We start from the raw sequence: 15,354 nt of genomic DNA, 5'->3' as shown, positions 1-15,354 counted from the left end.
CGGCCGAAGTAGGAAGAGAGAAAAAGAGAGAGTCTTGTGTGTGAGAGAGAAACTTGTTGGTGAAAAGTGATCCCCCAACCAAAAGGGTTGCTGGTCTTGAAAGAAACAAAGAGGAGAGAGAGTAGAGAGAGGGTCGGCCCCTTTGGGGCATTTCCCCCCAAAACCAAAACACAAAATTGTTTATTTCTTTTTATCCATACTTGTAATTTATCCAAATAAATAATATCTCTCAAAATATAAATTATCCACATAATTTATTTATCACACAAGTGCAAAATATTTAGAAAACCATTTTCCCAAATATTATAAGTGTTGATAGTTATTAGTTATATCATATCTAATAATAAATATCGTGATGTTTGTCTAGCTTGTTATTGGGTATGACCCGACTTGGATCATAATGTACTAGCCACATCAACTCAAATATGTGTCTTGGGCAAATCGATTCCAACAATCTCCCAATTGCACAAGATACATAGAAGATTGATGCAAATAACAAATACCGCCTAACAACGGTTTACCATCCCTAATACGCATGACGAAGTGCCATTCAATAACATCATCCCCTTCAAGTCCATTACTTGAAATGATTTGGGTAAAACTATCATTTATCCTTTTGCCACAAATGTCATGTTAAATCCAGAGACACAGAGTGATCATTCTCTATTGATTTAACTTATCAGGCCTTAGACATTTAACTCTCAACGAATAAGAGGGACAAATCCCCTATTGACTACATACGTCTCTCACTATCACTTCGTACTACACTTGAGCTTAGCCGTATGTACTGACATATATCAGAGCAATGGAGAACTAAGTCAAAGTATAATAGTCGGTGAATATCAAGACCCAATATGTATCTCAGTTCGAAGGATACTATGGTATTCGCCTTTACTCAAATTTACTTATGACCACAAATCACAAGGATTCCATGCAGTAAACTTTGAGGGCGGGTCAGTCCAATATTTATCCCATAAATATCTATGAACCTTGGCAGCAAACCCTTGCTATATTTATACCTCATGAATATCTACCAATCCAAGTTCATAATAGTCTTACCTTCACATTTGTTCCCACAAATATGATTGACTACGGACATTTAGAATAATTAAATTATTCATGGATTTAAACATGCTAAAATTGAACATGACTCAAAAGCATAATCATAAACCATAATCATATGATTGAATCAAAATAACAATTGTTCCGATATCCAAATACAAAATTTTGATCAAATCCAATCACTAGAATATCGAAGTCCTAAGGCACAAGTATGAACTTCATGCTTTTTCCTTTCTAGGAGCTTCGTGAGTGGATCTGCAACGTTTTGATCAGTGTGAACTTTGCGAATAAATATCTTTCCTTTTTCAACTTTATCCCTTATGTAGTTGAATCTTCGCTCAATGTGCCTTGTCTTTTGATGTGCACGGGGTTCCTTGATTTGAGCAATCACACCCTCGTTGTCACAAAAGATTTCTAGAGGATCCTGAACGGTACGGACTACCCCTAGATCGGCCATGAACTTTCTAATCCATGCAGCTTTTTGAGCTGCCAATGAGGCGGCAATGTATTCGGATTCAGTGGTGGACAATGTTACCACATCTTGTTTTGCGCTCTTCCAAGAGACAGCCCCACCATTTAGAACGAAAACATATTCCGATTGTGATTGAGAATCATCTCAATCAGTTTGGAAAATCGCATCCGTGTAACCATTTACAACGAGTTCCTCCTCACCAGAACCATATATTAGAAACATATCCTAAATCTTCCTAAGATATTCCAGTATGCTCTTAACCGTCATCCAATGGCTTGTTCCTGGATTTTGTTGGTATATACTTGTCATGCTCAAAGCACCTGACACATCCGGTCTGGTGCATATCATGACATACATGATAGAACCTGAAGAAACACAGATCCAATCCCTGGGTAAGGGTCCTGGATCCAATGAGTCCACATGGTATAGTACGGTAACTACCGACACGATATGAGCAAGACTTCCCGAAGTCCAGTGACCGGAACCTGCAAAACAGACACCGTGAGTCTCGTCACAGGAAGAACAAGAGGGGGTCTTTCTGTAACCACCCTCCGGCGTGAGAATCAGTAACGTTCGTAATGGAGAAAGTACTGAAGTATAAAGACTAAGTGTAGTCAAAATATAGGTGAGTGAATGAATACCTCATACCCTTGGACAAGGTATTTATAACCGAAGGATGATGGAAGATGGTTAGGGCAGCTGTCCTCTTCTAGAAGATCTTTGGTAACCGCCTGGACATGTGTCCTCTTGTGATAGGTTGGGCTATACGTCTCATGTGCATGAGTATAACAACCTGGACACGTGTCACCAGCTGATAGGATGGATCGCGCCCTGGCCATGTGCACGGTTATAACAACCTGGCCAGGTGTCCTTTGTTCATTGCTTAGTATGTCACGTATTTACCAAGTAAGAATCATGAACCTACTTCTAGAGAGTACTTGAGTGGTGACAGCTGTCCCACGGGTACTATCTGCCGATTGTTTAGGCGGATAGATGTCCTGCCCTGCGGATGACTTTTGAGGATGTCAGGATGTTTCCACGTGTGCTATGAGGACGTTCCTCCTCACTCGTTATATGCGGGTGATCCATGTGTCCCGCGGGTGGCTTATAAGAGGATTCTCTGTGACCCGCGGTTGGTGCTTAAGGGTGTTTAGGTCTCTTTGGTACCTTACCTCTACAAGTCCCCCAGTCCAGTGTTTCTTCCGTGCGAGGTCTCTGTGCGGGTGATATTCTGGACTTAATGTGTGTTGGGGATTTCGTTGTTCGGAATTTAGGTAGAAAATATCTTCTGTTGGTATGGATAATCATGAAAAAAGGACAAGTTGACCACTCGCAGGCGCATGAACAGATGATGGAACGTTTTTGACGGCTGTCACTATACCCGACTGTACAACGTTTTCTCTTTTTTGAATTTCCCGCGTGACGTGGCAATCACTGGTTGGGTGATGTTTTTCTCTCTCTACTGTTCATATCCCATCGCATTAATTACAATGGGTATAAATAGGGAGAGACTCCTTCTTTTTGAAGTTTTATCGCTCTTTTCTTCTGATTATCTTCTTAATTTTCCCTGAATTTTCCATATACCTTTCTTCTATCTTTAGCCAATTCTATTTGTAATGTCGAACGTTCAGACTGAAGTTGATGAGATAAAAGTTTCATGGGACAACTAAGAGTATGAAAAATTAATGGAAACGTATGGTATTACACCCGAGTGGGAACCAGAGTTCTCTTCCTCCGGTTCTATAGCCAGTTTCCCACCGCCTGGGAAGATGGCTTTGTATGTTGATTATTTTGCTTATGGGAATTTCCATTTACCCATAACAAAATTTTTTGAGAGATTTCTGACTGCTTATGGGATCCATTTATCCCAATTGCACCCGCGTGCTATGATGCGAATTCGTCATTATGAATTTGTATGTATAGCACGTGATATGGTTCCCCACATAGATCGATTCCCAGTTTTTTACCGTCTTACTAACCGTAATGGTTGGTATCCGTGTCAAAGGTTTTCCGACCGAAGTCTTGGGTATGAAGGTGAAAAGTTGCCTACAAACTGGCTTAGCAAATTCTTCTTGATATCTGAGGATGTGGTGCCACTGTCCATGGTTCGTCGTCCTGTGAACTCCGCCCTTCCGGAGGTTGTCACAGCTGCTCATGAAGGTCATGAGTGGTATCGTATTCTTACCATGGAGCATTCACCCATGCGTGCAGGCATGAGTCGTTTGTGGCCGACAGAGTTCATGGAACCCATTTTTGCGGATCTTAATGAGCGTAAGTTGTCTTTTATTGCCTTTTCATTTTTGTGAATACTTTTATGATCAAGTTTCTGTCTTTTCAGGTCGGAGTTCCATGTTTAACGTTCTTTTTGGGAACCGGGGTTGCGTCCTCAAGAGTATCCGCGAGACGGGGGACCGACCTATACTTGAAAAAACTAAGTTCCAATTTTTGTTTCCGAATAAGGTTCGCGCTAAACCTGTGACTTCGAATGCCACCTTTGAAACAGGTGCGTATGTTCTAAACCCTTTTCCACTTACTGCCATTACTTTCGATGGAACGCTTGCCATCCTGTCATCCAGTGATGATGATGAGGATGTTTCTCAGTCTTCCGCTTCGGAAGAAGAAAGAGACTCTGACGAGGGTGCTTCTTAATTTTCCTCTGTCTCGTCTTTATTAGCAGAATGGGAGAAAAAGAGAGCTTTCTTAGCTTCTCAGACAGGTCGAACAGGTATGAAGGCTGCGGATGCTGTGGCGGGACCATCGAAGAAAAAACGAAAAATTCACCGTCCCAAGAAGCCGCAGTACAGCCTTGCTAACCGCATTGACATTGTTGAAGGTACGTGTCATCTTTTAGATACTGTACTCTCTTTTATGGGTATTTTTGGCTAAGTATGACTTTATTGTGTTGATCCGTTGATCTTTAGTGAGGATATATCGGAGAAGTTATCTACACCGAATCCTCAAACTAAAAAGCCACCATCCCCTTCTCCCCAGGAAGATGCTGAGATTAAGTTGTCTACTCCGCCGAGTGACCTCAATGTTGGGGATCCGTCGACCTTTCCTTCAACTGAAACTATCGTGGAAGATAGGGTGCCAACCCCGCCAGCCAATACTTCAACGGGGGAAGCTTATATCCAGTCATAAACTGATACTCGTTTTGACTATCTTTTTCAGGCTAGGGGTGGTGCTGGTGATCAGCAGGACAATCCTGCTGTAAATGAAGAAAATGTTAGGGATGTGGAGTCTCCTCCTCCACAACAGCCTTTTTCCCCCCAGCTCGCCTTAAACCTTCAGGTTCCCATTATTACGGGGATACGGGCTTAGGTGACAAACATGAGCTGTTTGTCCCTCCATGGGGCATTACTAATGGTTCTCGGTTTTCCCAACCGAGAACTTGTATGGAGTTTGTTGAACACTGCACGCCCCCCGCTGAGATGGCATACCAGCGTGAACTTTCCCGCCATGATCTTCATACGAATGGAGCTTATCATCTAGCTAACGCCTTGGCCGGCAGCCAAGAGATTTTAAGTGAATGGCTTACGTTAGGTGGGAAGGTCGGTGAAGCTCGTCGAGCCGCTGAGGCTGCGAAGAAAGAAACTGAGGAATACCGCATTGCTGCTCAAATTGCCAAATTGAAACAAGCTGATGCAGAAAATGCCCTCAAGAGTGAGCAAGATCGTAATGTTGATGCGGCACGCCGGTGGAAAGAAGCTTGTGAAAGGCAAAATGCCATTCTTGAGGCTGCCCGAGCCAAGACTCAAAAGGAAAAAAGATGACTTGGCTCGCGCTCAAGATGCCAATTCTACTTTGGAAAATCAAGTGGCCCTTCAAGGTGCACGGATCCATGATCTTGAGGCGGAGCTAAAATTGCAGAAGGAGCGAGTCGAACTTAAAGACCATTGGGCTGCTGAAATTCAGACTACTTATGACTCTCTCCTTCAAGCTCATGAGGAAGCGACTGCGGAATCAAAGGAATTCCAAGCTCGGGCAGAACGTTTGGAACAAGACCGTCAATGGTTCCTTACTCGGGGAGTTAACGCTGTAAGTAATACTTTATCCTTTGTTGTTTTACTCACGCTTTGGATATTGGGAACTTATGTTCTTGTCCTAACAGGTCATTCGCCATATCAAAGGAAGTAAAGAGCTGACTGACAGTTTTGCCAATGTGATGGCTGCTTCCTCATCACTTGGGCGCGTTATGGGTTTTCATGAAGGGATGAACTATGCTCGAAGTAACTGCACATTCAAAGATCATCCGCTCTATGGCGTAGACGTTAAACAAGATCGTGTTAACCGGGTTAAGGAGCATGACGCTTTAGTCTTCCCTCTATTCCGGAATTCGCTTCTGCATATGATGGCGTACATATTTTGAAGAACTATCTCGGGGAAGAATCTGAAGATGATTCTTCGGAAGATACGTCTTTGAAGGCTCCGGAAGACCCCTCCTCCTCAAACCCTTAGGATAGGTTTAACAGTACTATAACTTGTAATTTTTTTTTCCTTCTTGTAATTTTTTGGATAATTAATGAGGAATATCTCTTTTGTCCTTTATGTATATTCTACTTGTGTGGTGAAGATATCTTTAGGAAATATTTTTGATATTTTATATCTTTTGAGAAGATTTATCTGAGATCTTCGACTTTTTGAAATGTTTGAAAGTTTCGGATAACTATGGTGACGTGGCGGAGAAAGAAGCTTGTTGAGGACAACTGATAAGACGTGCATGACGCCTTTGACTGCCTGTTTTCATTATCTTGAATTTCCCGCCTGACATGTCAGCTATCTGGCGGTCCGTAGTTTCTCTCTCCTCTGGCATTTTAAGAATCGCATTAATTGCGATGGGTATAAATACAACCCTTATGGTTTCCATTTAACCTTTATCACTTTCATATTTCTATAAAACACTTGAAACTTTTCATCTTTTTCTGATATTTCTTCAACTTTATGAGATTTCTTAATTTCATTACTACTTAAATGGCTAGGGATAAGAAGAGTACCCCTGCTATTACCGAAGTCGCCGTCAGTCTTAAAGAAGAGGATTATAACGACGTCTTTAAGGTGTACGGATTAACACCGGAGTGGGATCCAGAACGTCCTGCTAGTGGTTCCATTGCCACTACTCCTCCTCCGAATAAAATGGCCATATATGTAGATCATTTTACAACGGGGAATTTCCGGATACCGGTTACCAAGTTTGTCCAATCAATCTTAACAGCGTATGGGATTCATCTTTCACAGATCCATCCTTTCGGGATGTTGAGGTTTCGACACTTCGATTCTATTGTCAAACTCACAACCTCAAACCCACTGCTGGCATGTTTGTCGTGTTTTATAAAATGAACTTTCGCGATGGGTGGTACAGTTTCGCATCTATCGAGAAGAGGACTTAGGCACGGAGTGGCTCCGTAGCCTTCATGGCTGGAAGCCAAAGTTTTTTCCGGACACTCCTCCGCCTATTGTTCCCGCCACCGCTTATGAAGGTCTTTCATGGTTTTAAACACTGATTTCTACCCCTACTCCCATGCGTCCCATCCACGAGGGAGCGATGCTGAGTGCGAAAATGAGCCGATTGTGGCCGTTCCCAACTTTGGAACCTTACTACGAGCGAACTGACAAGAGTAAGTTTGGGGACTTTTGTTTTTTATTATTGTACGTTATATGTCTAACTGTTATAATCACTTTGTATAGGTGAGGGTTCCGCCTTCAGCACTTTATTGGACCAAGAAGAGGGCATGATGGTACTACGTCCGATTGACCCAAAAAATGGTCCTTTCTTGGATCGGACGAGCGACAATTTTTTGTTCCCTACTTCTCTTCGTTCGGAACCATTGGTCTCCAAACCAATGTTTGCCAAAGGTGAGAAGTATGTTGAAGAGGCCATACTCAAAGGTGAGGGCATTCTTCAACCTCGGCCTTTAACTGCCATTACTTCTATCGGGGTGACTGTACTCTTTTCATCTAGAAAGGAGTCATCACTTTGCAAAGAAGTTTATTCAACTGATGCTAATAAAGTTGTGGGCTCAACTGCAGGTCTTACCAGTCAACGAGCCGCGACTAATCAGGCAACGAGCCATGATGATGTTGACGTTATTGCGGAAGTTGAGGGTCAGGGACCCGATGATATTACTGCCGAGGGTAAACGTCCGGTCGTTGATGCGGGCGTTTCCAAGGCGGCGGGCAAGCGTAAAGTTAATCTTGTAAAGATTGTCTCTAAAAGAAAAAATCTAAGAAGACAAATCCTTCCGCCTTGGAATCCCGGATACAACAACTTGACGTGGAAGACCCGTCGTTAGGTATGCAAAGTTTATCTTACTTTTTTATCTGTTTTGAATTGGAATATTCCTAACCCACTGTTAATGCTTTTCAGTGAACTTGGATAACCTTTCTGAGGGTATTTCCGGTTTGAAGGATTCACCTGTTCGTCCACCACCACCACCTTCTAACATCACTACGGATCCGGTTATTGTGGCGGACGACTCCCCATTAAAGAAGAAGGAGGCCGGCACAACTGTTCGTGCTAAGGCGTCGCCTTCTTGTAATGTTTACCACTTCAGGGATCAAGGGGGCATAAGCACTTTTCCTTATGCTTCCCAAACCTCTCCTACTTCTGAGGAGGAAGACCCCACCCCTCATCAACCTAATTGGTCCTTACGTCGGGATTCGACATTCTTTGTCGTGGACGTATGTTTTGAGTTCCTGGGGGAGTGTCTTCCGCATGGTGAAAAAGAGAGACGTCGCCTCAGTATCCGCCAAGAATTGCTGAACTCTCACTCATATTACTTGGTGAATACTATTTCCACTACTCATGAAATAACCAGGGACTGGTTGGCGATGAATGAGCAATGGGACGAACTGGTGGCCTCTGCTTCCGATGCTAAAGAAGAAACTCTTAAAGCTATAAATGAAGCTAGGGAGTCCAGCCAGGCCCTGGAGGCGAAGAAGGCTGCTCGATCCGCTGCTGAGGAAGCCAAGGCTGTTCTCTAGAAACAATTGGACGAACAAGCCAGATTAGTGGAGGCCCTTCAAGCTGAATCAGCGGCCAAGGGCAAGCGCTTGACTGATCTTAACGCCAGAAACCGCGACCAAGCTTTGGAATGTGCCAAACACAAAATGGAGCTTGTCCGGGCGAAAGTTATTCCAAAGGTATGTACCTTTTACTTGCTATAAATAATCTAAGTGTTTAGAGTTATTTACGCATGATTATTTCAATAGGTTGTCGCTGATGTTCGAGCGAGTGACGAGCTCGGGAACTGTGTTGCTGTTCTTTTGAAAGCTTCAAAGCAAGCTGGTCGCCAACTGGGCTTCCAAGAAGGTTATCAGTTTGGCTCAACTTCCAAGCTTCCGGAGGAATACGTCTTAGCTGGTCAAGACACTGTTGCCATCCTTAAGCAGAAATCAAAGGATTTCGATTCGTTGAAATTCTCTTTGACTGATCAAATATCTGAACTTGCTGATAAGGAGGACACTATTCGGCACCTAAAGACTCTTCTGGAGCTTGATGGAGAAGATGAAGAGGAAGGAGAAGGTTCGGGAAGCGACGATGTGGAACATAATGATGCCACACCATAGATAGATTCTTCTTTTTTCTCTTTAATTAGGCACCTCCATGTCTTTGTAATCCCTTTTTGTATGAATGAAGAAGGCTTATTATTTGTATCTGGAACACTTTGTTTATTTTTTATAATATAAGTGTTTTTAAAGGATCTTCTTTGTGTACGAATAAAGGATTACATAATAACGCAAGTCTTAAATGACTGAAAAGAAAATTTTCATAACTGAGGCATAAGCCGAATTACAAGAAGCGAAATTACAAAGGTTTTTAACATCTAGTTAGGCACGCAGGCCAAAAGACAAACCTACTAAATGTAGCATTTCTTTAGTTGGGCTCAATTCCAAGTTCTAGGGACCTCTGTCCCGTCCAACCTTTCTAGCTTATAGGCGCCTTTAGATAGAACTTTCTGGATTCTATAAGGTCCTTCCCATGTAGGAGCCAACTTACCCGGAGGTTCTTGCCCTGAGGCTTCGTTACTGCGGAAGACGTAGTCTCCCGCTTCGAATTCACATCTTTGGATCCGCGAGTTGTAATATTTTTGCAACTGGTGTTTATAATTGTGCTTGCGGATTGATGCCAATTCCCTTCTTTCCTCAAGGAGGTTAAGGTTCATCTGGAGTTCATGATCGTTATCCTCGATCTTGAGGACTCTGGCGGATGGGATCCCGATTTCGGCCGGGATCATAGCCTCTGTGCCATAAGTTAATCTAAAGGGGGTTTCGAAATTGCTGGAATTCCTTTGAGTGCGGAAAGTCCACAACACGTGGGGCAATTCGTCGTCCCAACCTGTCCTTTTAGTTCCTAGTCTGGCTTTAATTCCTTCTTTGATGATCCGATTGGTTCATTCAATCTGACCATTCGCCTGCGGGTGGGCTACTGAGGTGAAGATTTTAGAAATGTGTAATTCTTTTAACCATTCTTGTAGCCCACTGTCCGCGAACTGAGTGCCGTTATCACTAACGAGTTCCAGAGGAAGGCCAAACCGGCATATTATGAATTCCCACAGGAATTTCTTAACACTTCCTACTGTTATGGAAGCCACCGGTTTAGCCTCTATCCACTTTGTAAAGTAGTTGATGGCTACTATCAAGAATTTGACACGCCCGGGGGCTTCAGGGTAAGGTCCCATTGTGTCCACTGCCCATTTCTGGAACGGCCAAGCTGAAGTGACTGGAACTAACTCATTCTTTGGTCGTAGCGTGTTAGGAGCGTGACGTTGGCAGGAATCGCATTTTCTGATTTCGTTTACAGCGTCCAAGTGCATCCCTGGCCAATAGTATCCGACCTTCATTAATTTCGCCACGACCATGCGTGGGCCAGCGTGAAGACCAAAAATGCCTTCGTGAATCTTTCTGATTAAATAGTTCGCGTCCTCGGCATCTACACATAGAAGTAGTGGTCCGAGGAAGGAACGTTGGTACCAAACACCATCAAGAATCTGATAATTCAAGGCTTTGTATTTTATCTTCCGGGCCGCTGTTTTACCTTCCGGAAGTGTTCCTGACGACAAGTATGCCATGATGTGTGTCATCCAGGATTCCACTCCCGCTTGGATCACTAAAACTTGATGTTGCGGAACAGACGGGCGATCTAATATTATGATGTGGATGTCCTTGATAAAGTGTTCAAAGTTTGTTGAAGCCAACTTACTAAGAGCATCCGCTGATTTGTTCTCACTTCTTTTAATATGAATGACTTTGCAGGAAGAGAACTGGAGCATCAAATATTTTTCCTGTGACACATATGAAGCCATGATATCATTTTTTGCTTCATACGTGCCATTGATCTGTCCCGCAATCAACATGGAATCTACCCGAGCTTCCAAATGTTAACCCCAAGCTTTTTGACTATCCGTAAGCCTGCCAAGAAAGCTTCATATTCTGCCTCGTTATTGGTACTTTTGAAATCCAACTTTATGGCATATGTAAACTCATGGCCTTCGGGATTGACTAGCCTGAGGCCTGCGCCACATCCCTCACTGCTTGAAGCTCCGTCCGTGAATAAAGACCAAATATGTCCTGATTCTGGAGGTACTCGGGGTTGTTGCTCGATTAAACATTCTTTTTCTTTGTGATGCGGGACTTCTGTGATGAAGTCTACCAATACCTGCCCTTTGATTGCTAGCCTAGGTCTGTATTCTATTGCGTGTTCACCTAGCTCGATGGCCCATTTGGCCAAGCGTCCAGACAATTCTGGTTTACTGAGGACATTTTTGAGCTTGTATCCGATTAAAACATTGATGGGGTGCCCTTGAAAGTACCTGTGGAGGCGACGAGCGGCATAGACCAGTGCCAAAACAAGTTTTTCAAGCATGGAGTATCTTGTTTCCGGGTCCGATAATGTTCTGCTGACATAGTAGATCGAAGTTTGAACGTTCTTTCGGTCTGTCAGAAGGATGGCCCCGATGGCAATGTCTGAAGCCGATAAATACAACGTTAAAGGTTCTCCCGCGTGAGGTGCTGTTAACGTGGGCAAGTCCATCAAACATTTTTTAACCTCCAAGAAAGCTTGTTCCGTCTCTGCGGTCCATTTAAATTGTGCTTTCTTGAGGTAATTCCTTAGAGTTAAGATGAAAGGATGAGACTTGGCTGCATGATTTGCCAAAAAACGATTCAAAGCAACCAATCGGCCGTTGAGTGTCTAAACTTCTTTGAGGGAAGAGGGAGAAGGCATGCGGGCTATAGCTTGAACTTTATTTGGATTGGCTTTGAAGCCCGCATCCATAACAATCGCTCCCAAAAACTTTCCTTCTTCCATTCCGAATGAACATTTGGCTGGATTCAGCTTCATGTTAATACTTTTCAAGGTTTCGAATGTCTCTTCAATGTCTTTCAACATCTGATCTTCCTCAACAATTTTTATCACGAGTTCATCCATATATACTTCTAAGTTTCGGCCAATTTAACTTTTAAACGCCATGTCCATCAAACGTTGATACGTGGCTCCCGCATTTTTCAGTCCGAAAGGCATCATTTTGTAACAAAAGGTGCCTTGATCAGTACGAAATGCTGTTTTGTACTCATCGCCCGCTGCCATGCGGATCTGATGGTAGCCCTTGTAGGCATCCATGAAGCACTTGAATTTGAATGGTGCCACAACACCAACTTTGAGATCTATTTCCGGCAGGAGATAACAATCTTTAGGACATGCTTTGTTTAGGTCCTTGAAATCTATACACATTCGCCATGTCCCGTTACTTTTGCGGACGATAACTGGGTTGGCGACCCAAGTTTGGTAACGGATTGGAAGGATGATCCCAGCTTGTAAGAGATCCTGGACTTGTTCATTCATTGCTTTTGTTTGTTCCAGACCCATTTTATGTTGTTTTTGAACAACTGGCGTAAACAACGGGATTACCCTTAATTTGTGTTCCGCGGGACACCAGTCATATCCGCGTGTTGCCATGCGAAAACATCGATATTTTTTGATAATAACTGTTTCAAGAAAGTCCGTACTATCTCAGAAATAGTAGGTCCTATTGTTATAGTTTGATCAGGAAACTTTTTGTTCAAAACCCATTTTTCCGGTTTAGTCCTCAGAGACTGTTTTGGAATCTTGCTAGGTTTTGAGCTCTCGGTTGCAAAGCAGTGCCGGTTAACATGAATTATTGCGATGCCAGTACAAGTTGGAACTCCTACTGTACCGTGTGCTGTGGACGGATGAGCATTAAAATCACCAATCGCTTCTCGCCCAAGAATAATGTCATGTTTTGATGTTGCTGGAAAAACCAGAAACTCGACCTCCTCGGTCCGAGAATGAATTCCGTCACTTAGGGTGACCGGGAATGAAATTATCCCTCGCGGATGCATTATTTCCCCTCCAAACCCAGATACTGGAGCGTGGATGGGTTTCAATCATTCCTTATCTTATTCGTCAAGTTGTTCGAAGCATTGTTCATACATAATGGCTGATGTACTACCGGTGTCGAAGAAGACATAATGAGAACGATAATGCCCGAAAAGAGCAGTGATGATCAGGGGATTCTTATTGTTCGGGCCTCCTTTAATTCGAGGGAAAATCACTGGCTCATTCTTCCACTCTTCATCATCAGATTCTTTCCTCTTATTCCCTATATGGGACTCGCCTTGTATCATATGAACGTTCAAATCTTTAATTTGCTTCTTACTCGGGCCTTGGATGCCCCGAACGGGCGTTTACCATTATCAGGTTTCCTATTTTTCACCAAGTGCCCGAGTTTTCCAGATTTAACAGCCGCCTCAATTTCATTTCTCAATGATCTACATTCATTCGTATTATGACCGATGTCATCCTGATAAGAACAATGCTTCTTAGCATCTAAGAATGACCTTCTTGTCAATGGTTGTGGTTTTCTAAAACTTATATTCTCTGTTGTGAAAATTTCGGCGGGAGTCTTCGAAAGAGGAGTCCAATTGTTGGGACCTCGGTTTGAGTGTCCCGCTTTGTTCTTGTTTCCTATGAGGGACCTTGCATCAATAGGTTTTGATGTGTCCGCACTCGGCTGGAGTCTCGACCAGATAGGGCCTTTTGCCTGTCTATTAGGTATCGGAGTCTGAAACTCGACTTTAAATTTTTTCTTCGGTTTACCATTCCTCAACGTTTTTTTAGTGTTAGCATACACTTTTGCCGCAGTCATAAGATCGTCCCACTCTTTTGGCATTCCATCTCTGCCAGTGAGGGTGCGGACTAGATCATCGCACTTGACGTTTTTACGGAAAGCACCACGGAGCATGTCCTTACTTATCACACCAATGTTCAAACTTTCATCGTTGAACCTGGTGATAAAATCTTCTATGGATTCGTTGTCGCGGCGGACGACATCCAAAATTTCTGAGTGGTCTCGCGTATGTTTCTTTTGCTGGATGAACTGTTGAGAAAACTTTTTTACAAGGTCATCCCAGCTGGAAACTTGACCATCAGGTAACTTTTCAAACCATTCTCTCGTTGCCCCTGTTAATGTCAATGCGAACATATGACACCAATAAGGGAGCGTCCAACCACTAACACCCCCTACCGCCACGAAGTTCTGGAGATGATCACTTGGATCAGTCATACCATTGTATTTACCTACTGATGTAGGTATTATGGCATTAACAGGGAAGGGTGCAGTAGCAATACTTGATATGAATTTTGATTTTTCGGCAAAGGCTGCCGGACGATATGGTTTGGTGAAGTCCCGTTCAGCGTTGCTGTGATATTCAGTGTGGCGGACTATGTCCTGTGGACGACTGCTTCTTGCCCGTGAGTTCATCCTACTATCACTGGTATACATACTGTATTCTCCTGGTTGGTAAGTTGAATCGTAACTGTCAAAGTCTTCTAAGTGAGATGGCATCCGCATATTTAAGCGAGGGCGAGGGCGTAGCCTCGGTAATTCGCCAAACTCTGACTCCGTCTATTGGCTGTAACGGATCTGACTTCCTCTTACTGTTGGTGAAGGAGAGGGAGATCTCCTGGGAGATTCCTCATAATCCAAAGTGTGGGCTCGAAATCATTCATCATGTTTTCTGCGCTCATATTCAGCCACCAAGCGTTGTTGTTGCACATAAAACCACTCCTCGGGAGTTAGCTTTTCTCTTGATTGATGGGATCTCGCCATGTCTGATTTGCCTGAATCATTTTCCAGATCAAATTCTGACTGGTTTCGGCGAGTCTCATCCGTAATCCGTCTGAGATTACCTAAATTTGAACCTTCCGGTGCCGAGTCACGTCCCCCGTCTATGGGAGTGAGACCGGTTGGTGTTGTAACATTTTCTAAGGTAAAACCCCAGGTGTTACATTGGTGATTCGTGACCCCGGAGTTGTGACACGCTCAAGAGTACGGCCACTTGGAGTCGTAATACGTGCAAAACCACTAAGACCCGGAGGTGCTTCTATGTTAGTTACACGTGAATCAAGTGCAGGGGTTCCCGTCGGCCCTTCAGGAAGTTTACTCATATCAAACGAACCAAAAAACCAACGAAAACTATTGTTGTTCAAACACAAAATACGGATGGCGCCAATGAAGAAACACAGATCCAATCCCCGGGTATGGGTCCTGGATCCAATGAGTCTACAGGGTATAGTACGGTAACTACCAACACGATATGAGCAAGACTTCCCGAAGTCCAGTGACCGGAACCTGCAAAACAGACACCGTGAGTCTCGATACAGGAAGGACAAGAGGGGGAGTCTTCCTGTAACCACCCTCCGGCGTGAGAATCATTAACGTTCGTAACGGAGAAAGTACTGAAGTATAAAGACTAAGTGTAGTAAGAATATTGGTGAGTGAATGAATACCTCATACCATTGG

The 15,354-nt window shown here is 43.5% G+C and overlaps 1 protein-coding gene across 1 annotated transcript; it reads right to left on the bottom strand.

Moving 5' to 3' along the window:
• Positions 1–13,185: 13,185 nt before the first annotated feature.
• LOC143604478 (uncharacterized) lies at positions 13,186–14,403 on the bottom strand. The gene is made up of 2 exons (XM_077080942.1): positions 14,118–14,403; positions 13,186–14,012 (listed from the first exon to the last, which is right to left on the bottom strand). The coding sequence occupies exons 1-2, from the start codon at positions 14,401–14,403 to the stop codon at positions 13,186–13,188; spliced, it is 1,113 nt and encodes a 370-aa protein (XP_076937057.1).
• Positions 14,404–15,354: the final 951 nt, after the last annotated feature.

This window comes from Bidens hawaiensis, unplaced genomic scaffold, assembly GCF_021521415.1.
Source record: "Bidens hawaiensis isolate Kalapana, Puna unplaced genomic scaffold, B.hawaiensis_p1.1 tig00065316_1, whole genome shotgun sequence".
Classification (NCBI taxonomy): Eukaryota; Viridiplantae; Streptophyta; class Magnoliopsida; order Asterales; family Asteraceae; genus Bidens; species Bidens hawaiensis.
This window is presented reverse-complemented; position numbering and strand designations above follow the sequence as displayed.